General features: G+C 61.1%; 1 protein-coding gene across 8 annotated transcripts in view; it reads right to left on the bottom strand.

Moving 5' to 3' along the window:
• DENND1A (DENN domain containing 1A) overlaps nucleotides 1-17,781 on the bottom strand; it is a 566,150-nt gene that overhangs the window by 2,222 nt on the left and 546,147 nt on the right. For 6 of the 8 annotated variants that reach the window (XM_062207587.1, XM_062207591.1, XM_062207585.1 and 3 more), the window contains 2 exons: nucleotides 13,156-13,244; nucleotides 460-718 (listed from right to left, as the gene is read on the bottom strand). In XM_062207587.1, the coding sequence (XP_062063571.1) occupies nucleotides 460-718; nucleotides 13,156-13,244 (348 nt within the window). Of the gene's footprint in view, nucleotides 1-459; nucleotides 719-2,738; nucleotides 2,868-6,279; nucleotides 8,803-13,155; nucleotides 13,245-17,781 lie in introns of those variants that run through there. The other 2 variants (XM_062207594.1, XM_062207592.1) reach the window with 2 other exon arrangements.

Genomic DNA, 17,781 nt, shown 5'->3' with positions numbered 1-17,781 from the left:
CTCAGGGCCTGGTCCCAGGCACCCTGGCGGGGATAAAGCAGGGCTGTGTCACACCCAGGCTGGGTGGCCCTGCTCTGAGTGCTGGGGTTGGGTGGGAGCTTTGTGAATTGCACGGTGTGACCCAGGGACCGCCAAGTCAGCAGGAAACTGAGGCACGGAGAGGGGGTGCAGTGGCTCAGCAGGCACAGTGGCAGGGCTCACGGCACGGCTCTTCCAGGGAGGTGTGGTGGGCACAGGTGCCAGGGCCAAGGCTCTGCCTGGGGGCCCAGGGGACAGTGGGCTGGAGCGCTGTCCAGCAGGTTCTAGCATCTTCCACAGCGCTCACCGTCAGGGTGCGGTTTGCAGTCAGCCTGACCCTGAGCCTTGGCTGCGGCCCTCAGCCTCCTACACGGTCCTACGGGGGCCCTGCCTCACGTTAAGCAAGCTCCCCCAGCCCCGTCTCCTGGGCCCGCGCTGTACCTGATAGTCGAAGGTCCCCGGCTGCTCCCTCAGGTCTTTGGGGGCCCGAAGATCCTCCAGGCTCTTGGCCTGGCCCAGGGGCTGCAGTGGGGCCTGCATGTCCAGGCTGCTGAAGACGTCTTCCAGGAGGTCGATGCTGGCGGCGCGGTCAGGGGGAGCTGGGCCAGGGCCCAGGGGCTCCCGCACTCGCTGCTCCGGACTCTCCGCCTCCTCGCCCTCCGCACTGTCCGACTCCTTGAGTGTCCGGTATGGCTGCGGCCTGGGAAGAGACAGAGCTGGCTGGATTCGCGGCCCAGGCCCCCAGGGCAGCCCTCAGCCCCCAAGTGTCCAGGCCTCAGGGGACGTGGCCGGGAGCATCCAGGACAGAACAGCCAGGGGTCCCCACGTGTGCTGGATACTGGGCAACAGCAGAGACGTGAGGTGGGTGCTCTGACCGACCTGGGGCTGACCTTGGGCAAGTGGCACGGGCTCTTGCTGGCACCGGGGAGCCCCCAAACCACAGGCCCTCTCATACAGCAGGCGAGGGGGACGGGATGGGGAGGGGGATTCACAGGCAGGCCGACCGGTTCCCGTCCCCACCTCGCTCCCTCATTTGGTGACCAACAAGTAGCTGCAGAAACGGGTCCTGTTTGGCTGCTGAGGCCTGAGCTGGGCAAACCCCCCGGTGTGTGTTGGCGGGGGGCAAGCTGCCCAGGGTGCCCAGATCTGCAGGGGCAGCTCGTGCTCGCCGCAGTGCCAGCCCTGCCTGTGGGGCCTGGGGCAAGTCACTTCACCTCTCTGAGCCTCAGCTGCTCAGGTGGTGGTGGTGCTGACCTGAGTCACCGCGGTGCCTGGCACACAGTGCACACAGCCTGCCGATGGCATCGGCAACAGCTGGAGAGTGTTACAAGCACGTGGGCTCTGTGCAAACAGCCTTCTGTCCACTTGCAAAGCAAAACCTCGCAGGCCATCCAAGCACGGGGAACACAGCATTCCTCTAGCTTCCCTTTCCCACTGTCCTGGGCCCCGGGGCCCCGGGGGTTGGAGAAACACGTGGAGAGACGGTTCCTGGGTAAATCCTGACCCCTAGTGGAGATCCAGGAGAGCGCATCCTCCAACCCTGAGACTGGGGCTGACTGGTACTGGTGGGTCTGGTGGTGCTCAGGGCGCTGGTAAAGTGGGGGAAAGGGCGCCACCTGCTGTTCAAGAGCAGGCTCACACGGACGGCCGGTTGAAATACCCAGGGGAGGAGAGGGCTCCGCCCAGCACTGGCAGGGACCTCAGCCTGTGCTGTATCCCTGACGCAGGCAAGCAGAGGACATGGAAGGTCGGAGAAGGTAAGCGGCCCTCCCTGTGTCACACAGCATGGCACTGGGGGTGGACATGGAAGCCAAGTTTGGGAAGACCCCAGAAGTGCCTCGCTCGCTCTGACCGAGCCATCTGGGCGAGGAATTAAGACATCCAGCCAAGCCTCGACACAATGAGCGGGAGAAGGCATGGTCAGCGTGCTCCTGACAAGGGAGGGAATGGCGTCTTTCTGAGCCCGCGCCGTTAGGAGGGACCAGCTCCCCCATCAGCACACCCGGGCCTGTCCTGACATCTGGGGTCAGCGCTAAGGACGGGGGCGTCCGTCCATTCACATAGAACGCGAGGGGACCTTGGTCGTGACCTGATGGACTCCTTGGTGGGCGAGTCCAGGGGGCGCCTGCAGGCACGGGCACTGTGGGCGCTGGGCAGGGGGCGGCTTCCTCTCCCAGTAAAAACCACCTCGCTGACAGACAGACGGACAACTGGCTCTGCTCCATCCCAGCTCTGAAGAACTGGTGGGCAGAGGGCAAGACCTGGGGGCTGATGCCTCTAGCTTGTTTTCCAGTTGTTACCTGCAGTTAGTAGGAGCTCATGCTGCCAGTGGTAACAGTAAAAGCCGTCTTTCCAAAGCCCGGCAGACTGGGGCGTGGCAACACTGTGTGCATGTCCCCTTTCACTGAAACGCTGACTCCCCATCTCCCTGGACCGAGGGCCCGGCAGGTGGTAGCCATCAGTTTCATTCACTATCAAGTGTGTTTTTCCCTCCAATGGGACTGCCTGTCACCTCACTCATCCGTCGCCCCGGCCCCTCGCGGGCTGGTGGAGGCCCACGGGGGTGGCGTCCACCCTGCAAACTGGCACGAGGCACCTGGCGGGCAGCAGCTCCACACAGCTCCCCCCCAAACACAGGGCCAGCAGCAGCATGCCCCCCCCCCCCCATGCAGCCCCAGTCACCACGCCGAGCCAAGGACATGAGAGAAGCAAGGAGAGACCACTCAAAGGGAGTAGAGAAGAAAAAGCTTCCGGTGAAGCCAGAGCTCGGGCCCTCTTCCCGCTGGTACTCATCGTCAGAGGAGTCCTCGGACAGGAAGACGGCATAGTGTCGCAAGGGCTTTACCAGGCTGGGCAGAGGAAGACAAGAGAGAAGAGAACAGGCAGTTAGGGGGCGCGGCAGGGCGGGGAGGCTGGGGACCAGGAGAGGCGGGACGCCGCGCAGGTGCAGTGTGTGGCCAGAGCCCGACCCTCCTGACCGGCTCATGGCCGGCTCTGGGAGCATGCTGCCACCTGGATGATCCCCCAGTGCAGCGAGCAGCGGTGCCCACGCGTGTTCCTCTCTGCCCTGTTCGCGATGTTAGCACGTGAGGCCACCCAGGTTGTCAGCCATCAGAGGCCGGCGCACAGTCAGGAGTCAGGAGGCAAAGGGGCAGTTGTATAGGTCGCCCTGGGCCCACAGGTTCTGTATGGAAAATATTTGGCAAAAATGTCACGTCTGTAAGAAACGTGAACAAGGGCCGGGCACTGTGGTGCAGCCTGCAAGGCTGACAGCCCACGAGTGCCGCCTCGAGTCCACCCTGCGCTGCCTCTGATGCAGCTCCCTGCTAAGGCGCCTGGGAAAGCAGCGGAAGACGGCCCCAGTGCTGGGACCCTGCTATCCACATGGGAGACCCTGACGGAGTTCTGAGCTCCTGGCTTCAGCCTGGCCCAGTCCTGGCCATTGCGGCCATTTGGGGAGTGAACCACTGGATGGAAGAGCTCTCTCTCTCTCTCTCCCCACCCCAACTCTGCCTTTCAAATAAATAAATACATCTTTAACTAAAGACATCGAGAAACATGAGCAGATGCCTTCCCCCACTGTTCCCCACACGACGGGGCCGAGCGACTGTGCACACAGCGTCCACTCTGTGTCAGGTGCTGCAAGTCACCGAGATGGCGGAGAGTCCACGCGGGCTGGGCGTGGTGATAGCAAATCCCACGCCCTTCTGAGTGTCTGTGCCCTGGGCGGCTGGGAGGGGTCCTGGCGGAGCAGCCCCCGCGGACACGGAGGGGCGAGTGCCACAGGCTCTCTCATCCACTTGTGGGAAAGTGCTAGAAGAGACGGCAAGGTCCGAGCCCAGGGGGCAGGGACGCCCCCTCTGGCGCAGGTGGCAGGTGCCGGAGCGCTGGGGCCACGGCTGGGGGCCGGGAGGATGTGGGTGATTTCTCCTTCTGCTTCCTTGCGCTCTGCAGGGAACTCCTGGACTTGGGTGATGGGGAAGAAGGCAAGCTGCTACAAAAACGAAAACATGCCCCAGTGAGCCGGTGGCGGGGCGCCTGCCAGGAGGCCCCTCCCCGAGGCGGGCCAGCTCTCGGGTCCCCCTTGGAACCTCTTCAGAGAGTCTTTCTCATCTGTGATGTGGAAATTAAATATTCATTGTTATAAAAAATACATCTCCCTTGTCAGCCACCTGTGAGTGCTTCCTCTATAAGCACAAACACAACACACAGCCCCGGGACGCTCCACGCCGCGCTCCCATGAATTATCCACTGGCCGGGCCCAGGGAGAGGGGAGCTGGGCCGGACAGGCCTCGGTTCAGATCCTGGGGAGCCTGTGTCTCTGGCCTCTGCCCCTGAGGACTCCCGGCGAGGTGAGGGTGAAGTGGGAGGGCGGGTGGAGCCGCGGTGACCGAGTGAGGCCACCTCCACTCTCTCCGGCCAGCCGAAGCCATCTCCTTGCCTTCAGAGTTCTGTCTGAGGAAAGGGTGGTGTGGGCTCTGAGTCCCACAAGAACTGGTGCCGGCACTGTGGCACGGCAGGCTAAGCAGCTGCCTGCGTCACCGGCATCCCCACAAGTGCCAGTTCGAGTCCCGGCTGCTCCATTTCCCATCCAGCTCCCTGCTGATGCGCCTGGGGAAGTGTTCAATGATGGCCCAAGTGCTTGGACCCGGATGGAGTTGCAGGCTCCTGGCTTCGGCCTGGTCCAGTCTCTGGCTGTTGTGGCCACTTGAGGAATGACCCAGTGGATGGAAGATCTCTCTCTGTCCTTGTCTCTCTCTCTCTCTGCAACTCTGCCTTTCAAATACACAAAATAGATGTTAAAAAAAATTACAGGAGAGCCGCAGCTGGAGGGTGAATGAGAGCTTCCTGTGTCGCTGCAGGCTGGCCAGGTGAAGTTTGTTCTTGGAGGTTGAGGCTTGTGGGGGTCACTAGGCCGGGATCACGCACCAGGCATGGGCTCCCCTCCAGGCCGCCTCCCTGGCTGCAGGGACGCCACACCCTCAGCCCTTCCTGGACTAGAGGGGGCGTCGGCCCGGGAGCGGCACTTTCCTCTGGCTTCATGGCAGGTCACGTGACTGGCAGAACCGTGCCCTGGCCAGCCTCTGCCATCTCTCTGCACGAAGCCGGCCGAGCAGCCGTCCCAGTCTCCACTGTGCTGCCATCGGGTGCACGGCGAGTGACAACGGAGTGAGGCAGCGGATGCGACGTTACGACGCTGGCAGGGCGGCTGGTCGGTGTCAGAGTTGGCGGCGACTCTCACTTTCCAGCGCTGGGCTGCTCTGTGCAGGCGAGCGTGGAGGGAGAGTAGGGATGTGCTGCCTGGCAGGGGCAGGGCTGCCTTGGGCGGTGCCAGCTCCGAGCTCCAGGCTGGGCAGAGGCCGTGCTGCACGCTGCTGCCCTCCCCTGCGGCCTCCAGCCCCCTTGCCTGCGTTTCAGCAGCACCCGGGGTCCTTTAACGCCCCCACGCTCCTGTCTCCTTGCCCCTCCTGGCCCATCGGTACATTCCCTGCTCTTCAGTCTTGGGGCCATGGTCTAAAGGGCATTTCTGGGGGGGCCCAGGCGGAGTCTGCTCTCCTGGCTGTGTGTCCTGGTGCTCCTACCCCATTGAACCTCCCACAGATTCCATACCTCAGCTAAGCCACTCGAGGGTACCTGGGGCACAGCACTAGCACAGTGGGCAGCTCCGTGCTGCCCTGCCCTGCCATGGGGGATGGGGTGGGGCTACGCCAGGGCAAGGGCATCAGGTATCCCGGGGAAGGGGTGGGCAACAGCAGTGCTGGGGCCTCCCAGACTTCTCTGCAGCCCGGCAGGAAGGCATGGCTGTGCGGCTCATGCAGAGGGGGAGCCCTGCTGAGTCCAGATGTCTGTCCAGCCATGCACCTGACCACGGGGCACCTTCTGCCTGCTGGCTCTGTGCAGACCCAGCGCGGGCTGGCTGAGCACTGGGTGAGGGGGGTCATGTGACCAAGGACCCGGCCAGGAAGCGATTCTAACCCAGGCCGCCCCCCTCCAGGGCAGGAGACGCGGGCCCGTGCTTGGGTCAGGCAGAATGAAGTCCTTCGCCAGCGCCTTCCTGACCACCGGCCCTGCACATAGCCCTCCCTGGCGTGGACACGAAAGCACAGATGACCACAAGGCACAAGAGGAGATGCCTCCAAACCCGCCAGGAGCTCCTGGATTCCCATGAGAGCTGACAGTCTGTGTGCGTCCGCTGTCAAAACCCAGTGCCTCCCACACTCTGTGATGGCGGGGATGCCGAGGGGTGGGGTAGGGACGGGGTAGGAACTCCGGCTCCCAAACCCTGTTCCTGGCTCCCCTGGCCTCCACGAGAGGCCCAGGATGACAGGCCACCTGACTCTTAGAAGCGACAGGGTGCCATGGTGAGACACTTGCTGGGGTTCGGTCAGCTCGGAGCTGCGTCAGGCCTGGCTACACGGGCAACGGCGATGACACTGGCTGCACAAGCGTTGGGCTGAGTGCTGCCCGTACAGTCTCTCACTAATGCCTTTCCACATCCCCACTTTGCAGACAAAAAAGACAGAAAAGCAAAGCCCAGGCTCAGAGAGGGTGAGTCCCTTGCCAGGGGTCACACAGCAGCTGGAGGTGGAGCCAGGAACTGACTCTGGCTTTGCCTGACTCTGCAGGGCCACGGGATCCTGCCTCTTTGGCTTCCTGGAGCTGAAACAATGAAGGGAGAGATGGGGTGTTCCCCCCTTCCACTTCTTTAACAGAAAGGTGCAATTTCCAAATAAACTTATTTAAATTCAGCAGCTCGTGCTCTCCCACAAAACAGTCAGATATTTGTCAGAGATAAAGGATGAACCGTCGAAAACGTCCAGGTTTAAATTTTTTATTAGCTTAAGGCAGAATTTGAGAAGAGGAAAAAAAAAAAAAAAACTGTATCTTTTCCCTCATTAACCCAATTCAGCTACTACCCTGCAGTCTGCCACCCAGCACTTCCCTGGGTTTCACTGCACACAAAGGGCTGCCTGTGAAAAGGCAGGTCGTGGCGAGCGTGGCTACCCAGCGAGGATGGCTGGAGTCTGGGGGCGACAGAAGGGGCCGCTGTCCGTCATCGCTCAGACCCCGCCGTCCCCCCACGGCTGCCGCCACCTCTGCCCACCTCGTCTGGGCGCGGGGCTCCTGTGCGGATGACTTGCGAGCCCTGTCTAATGTTTGGTTTAACGTGTCGCTGGGTAGTGCACGCGTGTGACAGTGGTGACAGGCGAGGCTGTTCCTTTTTAAATACCATGTCAGAGACACGGGCGTCAGGGAGCGGGACGAGCTCTGTGCTCTCCTTCGCGCCGGGACCGCGCCGGCTCAGTTTTTAATGAGGAAGATCTGCATCTCCAGAGTTTTTTTTTTTTTTTTTTTTTCATGTGTCACATCGCGTGGACAAATCAGCAGCACGTCACGCTGGCCCAAAATGAAATGCTGACAAATGTAGATATTTCAAATTTAATTGACATTTAAATGTACTTGAGATAAAGATGGGGGGGTGTGTGGAAAAACCCAGCCAGGGCTTGGCCTCCGGGAGTAATGAAGGGGAGCGGGCGACCGCTGTGTGGAGGACCCTTTCACCCCAGCACATGGCACGGTCACTGCCACAGGCCTGGCCACCTCCAGGTCCCTCCATGATGGGGCTCTGCCGTGGGGGCAGCTGATGGGCAAGGATGGGCCCAGGTCGGGGCCAGGTCCTGCTTTGCAGAATCACCATGACGCCCCCTCCCTCTCCAGCCTCCTGTGAGGATGGGGGATGCCACAGCCCTCCTGAGGGTCTCGTGAGAGGTAAATGAAGATGTCAGGGGTTTTGTACAGTGCCCAGCGCTGACCCAGGTACCGTCGGCAAGCCACATCTGCCTGCCAGCAAACAGATTCCGGGCGATGGTCCCCCCATGCAGGCTCGGCCCTGGCTGCTGGGGGGCAAGATGGTGCTCCTGCCATTGCAGCCTTTCTGGCCAGGATGGGGGTTGGGGAGGCAACGTGGGCACAGGGTTTCCATCCCAAGTACAGCGGTGGGTGTGGGTGTGACAGTGTAACAGTAGAAGAGCAGGCCTAGGGTGTCAGAGTTCAAGAGAAGAGGCCGCGGGGCTGGTAGGGAGCAGGTGGTGGCGGGCTCGAGGTAGCACACGCGCTGAAGGTGACGTGGGAGGCCGTGGCGTGGCAGACACAGCAGGGAGCAGGAAGTCTTCCTGGCTGGGCCGCCCCAATGTCTCTCCCTCTCGGGTTGGGTGAGGCCCAAAGCCACACTCACACATCTAAAGCTTAAACACTTCCCCGCCCGCATGCGCACTCCTTCCTGCCTGCCTGCTCCCCCGCACCAATCTTGCACACATCACTTCGCCTGCAGGGCTGTGGCTCCTGTGCGGCTGCCGAGACCTTGGCCGGGTGGGAGGTTAACCGACAAGATGACATGACGTGTGGGAGCGCTGGGCACGTGACAGCCACCTGAGAAATGGCAACCTGATGTGTGGGAGGGGCAGGGTCTGGTCTGGGCTGGTGAGGCCCCTCAGAGGGGCCTGAAGGCACTGGCATCTGCAGGATGGGACCCCTCCTTCCTCAAGCACCCCACAGGCTTGGTTTTGCAGCTGGACCGCACTCCCCCTGCGCTGGCCACTCCTGGGAACAGCCCCTCCCCCCGCCCCGGCGGGCAGGGTGGCTGAGAGACAGCAGGATCTCAGGTCTTCCTGGGAGCTGCTTCGGATCCTTGGAGGCTCCTTGTGGGTGGGGTGGGGGCTTCTTGGCAGTCCTTGCTTTTCCAGTTGGGCACAGGCTCTATGTCTGCTCCAGGCTTGGCTTTGTCTGCAGGGCCCAGAACACATGGGGAGGAGGGCGTGAGTTGGGTCAGGAGCTTCTCGTTCCGCTAATTGGGTCTGTGACCTTCTGCTGGGTGTTTGGACTCCTGGCTGCTCGGGGAGTGGGTCCTGGCAGCCTGCCAGGGGGTAGAGCCGAAGACAGCTGCCCCCAGCCCCTGGGGCCCAGGGCCCAGCTGGCATCTTGCAGCCCTGCTCCCAGGCCTGACTAGAGCTCCCGGCTCTCAGAAGGCAGAGCAGGGCAGGGCAAGGCAGGTGCCGGCAGCTTCAGAGCCATGTCCTGATCATGCGTGGCACATGGTGGGTGGCGGTCACCCAGCACCCCTGCCACCTCTCTAGGGTGCAGAGCTGGTACACTGCGCCTCGAGGTTAATGGATTCCTTTGTTCATTCAAGCATCCAGAAAACACCTCTGAGCAGAGGCCCAGGCTAGGCTGTGGCTAGGGACAGGGAGTCACAGCCGAGGATCACCCGGCCCCCGCCCAGGAGGAGCTTCTGACTACTGGGGGAGGGGTGTTGCAGGTGCGCATGGCAGATGTAAACTGAAAACGACAACACGGAAGTTCGCCGTGATGTCCGGGAAGCCTGCCGCCGTGGGCAGAGGCAGCATGGGAGTGTGAGGGCCGAGGCTGCACTGGAGACCGGTGGTGCGGTCCCTGCCAGCTGAGGAAGTGACCGGGCAGGGCCAGGCTCCTTGGATGGCAGCGGGCTTCATGCTATACAGAGGGCAGGCTGCACGAGGTCCTGCCCACACCCCGGACCACCAGCCACACTATCCCCATTGTGACCTGTGGCCACCTTTCTCCAGAGTGCGTGCATGCCTGGCTGAGCCGGACACCGGCGAGGGGCTCTCAGAGCTGGCTCTGGGCAGCTTCTCACTGCTTTCGGCGGCTGCTTCTCATCCCATTTTTGTCTTGCGTGGCCTTCGCACTGGGGTCCGGTGAGGCAATTCTGATGACCAGATACTCCAGTTCCCGGGCGGCCTATGGCCGCATCGCTCCTCTCTCCTTGCCCAAGGGGAAACACTCGGACCACGGTGGACACTGCTTCTGTGGCAGTGAGCCCCGATTCCCAGCCCCAGCCTCGCGGGACCAGAGGCAGGGCAGAGCGTGCTGCACAACGGGATGCAGCGCTGCTGTCTGGGCAAAGCCAGCCTGGGAGCGGATGCCCAGTTCTGCCTCCAGGACAGCAGAGTGCAAGGGACTCTGGTCCTGGCACCTCCTTACCCGGGGGACCTCGGGAACACAGGCCACAGACACTTCCTGAGCCTGTGTTCTCTCCCTGTGGAAGGGAAACAACACCAGCCTAGGAGGCTGAGAATACCACAAGCGCTCAGCTGTGCCTCCTGCTGCCTGGCCTGTACCCCACAGCCTCTCCCTCTGAACTCTAAGCCCTAAGCGCCAGCCCAGAAGCAGGTACTCTGGGGAGGGGCGTGGCCAGCACCACCCTGAAGAGAAACAGAACCCCAGCGTGAATCAGCACGCGTCATCTGAAACACGCAGGGAATGTCTTCTCCAGGGTCTTCCCGAAGGGTTCTTCCAGCAAAGACATTGGTTTGAAGGAAGCAGGAAACCCACTCTCCACTGAGGCAGAGAATTTGATGTGGGAAAGCTTCACTTTGGGAAAAGCAAGAGAAAAAGGGTCGGCGTGGCAACCGCTTGTCAAGGTGCCCCTTTTAGAACCTAGGCAGTGGGCACTGCGGGGGTTTCCCAAGAGTTTTGCTCAAGGAGCAGACGGATGGGTGAACGCACAGATGGAGCAATGGACGGACAGACGTCGGCTGGGGAGAAGAGACAGCTTCCACGACGGACTGGCCGGAGGCTGCTGGGCCTGGGTGGACCCTGGGGCGCTGGGCCTCTGCAGGGAGCGGTCTGATTCCTAATCTGCTCCGTCTTGCTGGCCGCGGAGCTAATGATTTAATGAGCTGCTGGAAGTGAGAGCCGGGGCGAGAAGCCAGGAGCCTGGACTCCTTCCTCGTGACTTCAAAAGTCCTGCATCCCTTCCTGCTGCCCGGAGTCTCCAAGTTTCCGATGCACTTTGATATTCCCAGGGGAGACAAAGATTGGCGATTCCAGAAAGCCCGGGCCAGATGAAAGCGCCAGGCACCGAGGCCATGTGTCCGACCCAGGCCCCCACGGCTCTGCCTCCCAGCACGGGGCCCAGCCAACAGGTTGGTGGAGCCGCTCTTGCCCCCCACCCCCCACCCCTCAGAACAATATTTTATGAGGAGTCTGTTTTATTAAAATATTTTCCGCTGGATGCTTCCTGTGTTTCAAGAAGTTGGTCTTGCCAGCTGGAGCTGATGACAGTTGAGAAAAACACATCCAAGTGCTGCTGTGACGCGGAGCTGGGAGGTGGGGGTGGGGGTGCCGTGGGGGCGGGGCAGGCAGCTGGGAAACTCGCCGGCTGCACCACAAGTGGCCCTGGCGTTGTAGGGGGGCAGCATCCCTCGCCTCATTGGAACAACGGGAAATGAACCCCTCGGAATGGCATCCCCGAGCGCACGTCCCCAATGCCTCACGGCGCGGCCACCGTGGCGGGTGCTTGCAGAAAACCTCAGTTTGCTGTCCCTGCTGGCTTGCCAGCCCGCCAGGCCGGCCCCCGTGCTCCCACTGGGTCATTCCAACCCCACGTGTTTCCCGAAATGCAAACAGGATTCACTGCCCAAGAAACTAACTGTGCTACTGGCGCGGTTCAGGCACAGCCCAGGAAAATGGGCTTATCAGATATCAGATGCTGGCCCTTAAGCAGGTACGGGAGAGTCACTTCCTGTCAGTGGGCCCCGAGAAGCCTCTGCTGGCTGCGGTGGGTGGGGTACCGCGCTTGGCTTCGGTGTGGAGCTGGGGTGGTCTGGGCCGTGCAGAAATATCTGAGGTTACAGCTCGACAGCTGCAGGTCTGGGACCCTGAAGCCCAGGCCAGGGTCTCAAAGGCTTAGCGCGGGTGACTTACAAGAAACATGACTCATCTCATCGCCCTCTGGAGCAATCAGTAGCATCAGGAACTCTGCAGCCTTCTCTCCACAAGGGGGCAATGCTAATCCACGCCAGGCGGGGCCGGGAAAAAGCTCTCAACAACCCCAGGAGGCACCGTGCAGAGCAGAGTTAAACCCACTCCCAACTTCAGGAGTGCCCTGTTCCAAAGTCTACACACACACACACACACACACACACACACACTCTGAGAGCTGTCAGGAAGGCTGGTCCCATCAAAACGACGCAGCGGCCTCAAGCAGGACCCAGGCGCGAAGCAGAGCATCCTGGGAGAGCCCCCGCGTCCTGCGCCTGGGCCAGGCCACGGGTGACATTTCAGAACTGCTTCTTTCTTTAGGCTTCCTCTCTGGCTGGGAGCCGCCCTCCCTCATCACTCCTTCACCTGGGAGATTTGCTGACAGGGTGGGGGCCGCGGCGGGCATCTCCCCTTGCTGCTCAAAGGCCTCTAGGGTCCCTTTCAGGCTCCCCGCCGCGACCTGAGACCAGGCGTCACAGGGAGCCAGGCCGTGGCTGCCGGGTGGTCTGGGCAGAAACCAAGGGCCATGCGCCTCGGGCAGAGGGGAGGTGGAGCTGCCTTCTCCAGACAGCCTGGAGTCAGGGCTGTCCCCGCTTTCAGCTCCGCTCAGCCTCTGGCCACAGCTCAGTGCCCGCTGCACCCATTCACCTCCTCTCTCCAGCAGCTACTCAGCAAGTGACTTGAGCCGGGTCGGTGCTAGGGGCTGGGTGGAACCCCTGGGGGGCTGGGGGTGGTGTGTACAGGAGGCAAACCACAGTGAGATAAAGCAGAGCACAGGGGAGCAAGGGTCCTGGCGGGGCGCTCATGGGTCAGGACAGACTTGTGTACAAGGGGTCTTCCCTCAAGTTCACGAACAACACGTATGATGAGAAAACCAGGCATGCATCACCACATGTTTAGTACCAACATGAACGCATCTTCCTTCCATTCCCTCACGGACTTTTTCAAGCACCTTTATATAAAGTCCAAGCCGCAGACACCATGAGAACCACTGGGCCTAGCACATGTGGCCTGTGTTAAGCAGGTGGTCTCCCCAGCCAGCTTCCTGACCCTACCTATGTACCACGTGCCTGGCATCAGAGGCCTGGCACCTTCTGGGCCTGTCTGGGTGCTCTGTGGGCTCCACCTCTACAGAACCAGCCTGGCTCCCTGGCCCACGGGGCCCTCGCTGGTCTGACAACCAGAACAAGTGGAAGCCGGCGCTGCAAGAGCACCAAACCCTGCTCTCCGACCGGCTCCCTATGAAACACCTGCTCGCGGCTCCCCGGGGAGCTGTCAAAGGCCGGGGCACTGGGTCCCCGCAGACAGAGGCAGGCACAGTGGTGGGCTACTCACTGTTCAGGGCTGGACACCGACGTCCTCCGGCCTTCTGCTGGGATGTTGCTCTTCGGTCTCCTGACCACGTGTGGACGGGGCGGGCGCACCTAGAACGGGAGATGCCCAAGAAGCAGTGAGTGGGGAGAGCTGGACAGGAACCTGCTGGAAGGTTTGGATGTGCGGCCCCAGAATACACACTTAGGGACTTTTAAGGTACAGGCAGCAAAAGCCCCGCCTGTCCCAGAAACACCCCGGTTAATCTGCAGAACATTTGGGGTTTGTTGGAACTCTGTGGCCTCTCAAATCAGCGTGGTTGTCCCAAAGAGCACGGTCTCCAGGTCGCAGCGTGGGGACAGCGTGGAGCTGTGGGCTGGTGAGGGGACGCCCACATGGGACTCGCAAGGAGGCGGCCGCCTTTGGTGGCGAATCCTCCCTGGCCTCCCTCAGGAGCCCAGACGCTGTTTTCACAGAACAGGGGGGCTTCACTCAGACTCGCTGCCTGCACACACATCACTTGCTCTGCTTCCTCTCCGGCTGGGTCTCCGGAAGCTTATTTTCCTCTTGGATGGTAGGGAGGAAGGCAAAGGATAGCATCAGGAGTGCCAGTGCCAATGCGACACCGTGTTTTGCTCCCCAGGGCATCCCCGTGCCAGTCCCCCCGGCGGAGCTCAGCTTGGCTGCTGTACACATCGCGTGGCTCAGCTCACTGTGTGGACCTGGCCTGCAGGCTGGCGGTGGGCGTGGTGGGGGGCAGAGGCCTCTCCCACCCCGCAGCCTCCGAGGCAGTGATGAGATGGGTCTTTCTGTCCTGCTGTGTCTGACAGCCACACGGGGCCCCGCCAGAGCCTGTGACAGGCGTCAGGCTGAGGACTTCCAGGTGTGCTCTGGAGACCTATCGGGTCCTTAAAACTGGGCACCGCCATTCCTGAACATTTCCAGCACCACAGAGGGATGGGTCGGGAGCTGGGCTGTCTGTGAATTTCGCTGCCAATAAAAGTGAACCAGCATCCTGGCGCTGGGGGCTGAAGACACGTTGCTGCATATCCCCCGGCCCTCTCCCTGAATGAGGGCCGAGGAACACAGGTCACGGATGGTGCCTGCGTGAAAGGTCGGTCTTTATGGGGTGTCGCCGAGGCCTCAAGTCTGTACATGCCTGCTTGAACCAAGTGCTTCCTCTGGACTGGCTAGTCCCGTCTCAGCCTTGCCTGGCAAGTCTGAGATGTGGCAAAAGCCAAGTGCGTGCCACCACACCTGCTGGCATCTGTGGGGTTACTGGGCCTCTGCAGTGTGGGGCGTGGTACCCAGGAGGGGCTCTGGCCATGCCCACCCTGCATGGCCTCTTTGCTTGGGTAACGTGGACGTCCAGTGACTGCCAGGGTCACTGCCATCCTTCCTAGCACCCTGCACTGTGCCTGGAGTACCGTGGTTGCCCAGCAGGGCTGTTAGAGACAACTGAAGGTAGCTGTGTGCCATCTAGGAAGTGCATCATACTGTTGCTGTCACTACCACTGTCATCAGAACCGTCGGCCCTTCTGCACACACTCGGGAGCGTTTGAACAAATGGCTCTGCCCACCCCCCATCCCGACCCTGAATGGGTTTCCCCAGTCAGAGCGAGGTAAACAGGATCCCCAGGCTGGGGCGGTCCCCCAGGCTGCTCCCCACAAAGGCAGGAGTGCAGCTGGGGTGCAGGAGCAGCTCTGCCCCTGCCCCGGGCGGCCCTGGGGTGCAGGGAGGGGGGCTTTCAGGCAAGGTCAGACATTAAGGCCTGTCAGCTTGGCCTTGCACCGGGCTGCTCCCTGCTACAATAAAGGCGGGTTAAGAATGTGAACTTGTGGCTGAAATGGGGGGATTAAGTTTGTGGCAACTTCAACTGAACTTGCAACGTGGTGAAACATGGGGAAAAAGAACAACAGAGCTAATTAGACGAGCTGAGCTGTCAGAGTGCCGCTGAATGGCTCAGCGCCAACAAACAAAAGGAATGGGTTGGCAATCAGCGGGATCGATGGAGGAGACTGCTTCATTAGGGATGATAAAACAGACAGTGCAGGGAGGGGGGTGGGGGGAGGGGATGGCAGCGCAGAGGCAGGGGAGGGAGGCCAAGGCACAACGGACCGGAGATCATCCCCCCCAGCATGCATGGCTGCAGGTGCACCCGGAGCCACACACACCTGGTCGGGGTGGACAAAGTGGGACAGACAACTGTGCTCCCAGACAGACAACACCCAGACACTAGGAGGCCTCGGGGCTCCAGCTACGCAGCCGCCTAGACACTCACAGAGGCGTGCACACGAGGTGAGGGCACATGTTCGTGCATCTCTCTCTCTCTCTCTCTCACTCACACACACACACACACACACACTCTCTCTCTCTCTCTCTCATGGCCGTAGACCACAACCAGGCACAGACACACATACAGCCAAAATGGTTTAATTAAGGCTGCATCGCAAGACGAAGCAGACACGTCCCGTCATATTTCAGTGAACACGGCCGTCTTTCTGGGGTGCCCAGGCGGGGTAGAGGGGAGGTGGCCCACACGCACCCAGCGCTGGCCCCACCAGGGCAGAAGCCCAGCAGTGCTGGGGGAGAAAACGCTGAGCAGGGACTTCCAGCTCTGTTTCAGGGGGCCTGGCAGGGAGAGCTGGGAAGGCAGCCAATTCCCCACTGGATTTAAAACCTGAGAAATCTAAGTCGGCAGGGTTAAATGTGTATTGAATACAAAAGCACCGAGTCCATTTGATTTTAATGGCGAGCAAGAAATAATAAATACGGAGCTTAGGAAGCACCTCGCTTGCAGGCTGAGTGCAGCCTGCTCCTCCCGGATGGGCCCTGGCACGGCCCCCCAGGTCCACAAGGCGCTGGTGTGGTTTGCTTCTGCTTTTCCCTTTCTCTTCTTTTTGAAAAGAAAGCCCAAGTCCTCTGGCCACATCTGGACTGCAGCCACAGGGGCCGGGACACACAGCCCCTTCCAGAAGGGCTGAATGGCAGGCTCCCCGCTGCTTCTGCCAGCGCTGTCATGGACGTGGGAGTTTGTCAGGGCCTGGAGGGGCTCCGGTCCCTGTGTCCCAGGCTCTCACCGGGTGTGCAGGGGAGTCCACTGGAGAAGCCTGCGTGAATGCTAGCAGAGGGACGTCTCCTACAGCCTGGGGGACCATGGGACTCCAGAAGCACAGCCCCGCTGGGGCTCCCAGACTGGTGTCTCAGTGGCCCCGCTTGACAGATGTGCCCACTGCACACCAGGGGCCGCGCCAGGTGCCACACATGTATGACCTCACTACCCTCGCTGAGTGGGAACTGCTATGCCCATTTCACAGATGATGAAACGAAGGCTCTTGCCTAGAGTCCCATGGCCAGGAAGTGGCCGGCCTGTGATTCAGACCAGAAGGCCTCTTTGACCTCCAAGCCCAGGAGGCCCAGCTGGATACCTGTGTCTGCAGCACGCCACAGAGCCAGGGGGTGCAGCTCTGCGAGTCGGGCTAGCCACCTCCAGCACCAGCAGCCCAGGGGCACGGGCAGCTGGCCTCTGGCTTTCTGTAATGGCCATGGCTGCCCCTGACCCAAGTCCTCAGTGCCAGGGGGTGTGGCTGATGAGTCCTCTCCCACCCCTCCCCCACCCAGAATCCATGAGACTACCCGGAATCCACTGCTGCTGACCCCATTACTGAAGGTTTTCCCAGGAGCAGTGATCCTGACCTGAACCATGCTTCCTGACCGAGTCCCTGTCTGCCCCGGATCCCAGGTCTCAAGGGGGAGTTCCGAGAGCTGCCCACTGGCTGTCACTCAAGGGACGGCTATCTGCTGGGAACAGGGAGGCAGTGGACGGGGCAGGTGGGACCTCACAGGCCAGCCCCTGTGGCCTTGGCTACAAGCTGGGGAACAGCTTGTGTCTGGGCTGTTGTCAGGCTCAATGAGACAGTCATGATGCAAGGCCCAGTTCAGTCCTAGGCACGTGAAAAGTATTCGATAAATGTAAAACCAAAACATTAGGAAAAGGAGACAGAGAGATAAGATGCACAGACAGAACTCCCAGCTGCTGGCTCACTTCCCAAACGCCTGCAAAGACCAGGACTGGGCCAGGCTGGAGCTGGGAGCTGGGAGCTGAGCCCAGGTCTCCCAGGTGAGTGGCAGGGCCTGACCACTTGAGCTGCTGCCTGCTGGGTTCTGCGCTGGGATAGCAAACTGGAATGGGGAACTGGGCGCTCGGATGCAGGATGCTGGGGTCTCAACAGCAGGCCAAATGCCCACCCCACAATACATGGGAGTTCTTGTCACTGCTCTGTCCCTGCTGGGCTCTGACCACGCCTTAGAGATTCCGCGGGAAGCCCAGCCAGCTGCTCATGAACCTGTTTCCACTTCCACGGAGGCGGAGGGTCCGGGGAGCTGGGAGTTCAGGAAAGACCACAGCTTCCAGAGTCCTGTGACCCTACCTACAGTCAAGGAAGTGGGGTTAAGTTATCAAGCGTCAGCTTTCTCATCTCTGAAATGGGCGCAGACAATGCCACCCGCACTGTTGAGCCACGTGGTGAGGTACCCGGAAAACAGCTTGCTGACTGTAAGATCCCGGGAAAATGGTGGCCACTCCTCAGGGGCCACAAGAGGCAGACCCTGCTCAGTGAGAGGACGTTACCAATGTCCCCCACATTCGT

Source organism: Lepus europaeus, chromosome 12 (genome assembly GCF_033115175.1).
Source record: "Lepus europaeus isolate LE1 chromosome 12, mLepTim1.pri, whole genome shotgun sequence".
Taxonomy (NCBI): Eukaryota; Metazoa; Chordata; class Mammalia; order Lagomorpha; family Leporidae; genus Lepus; species Lepus europaeus.
This window is presented reverse-complemented; position numbering and strand designations above follow the sequence as displayed.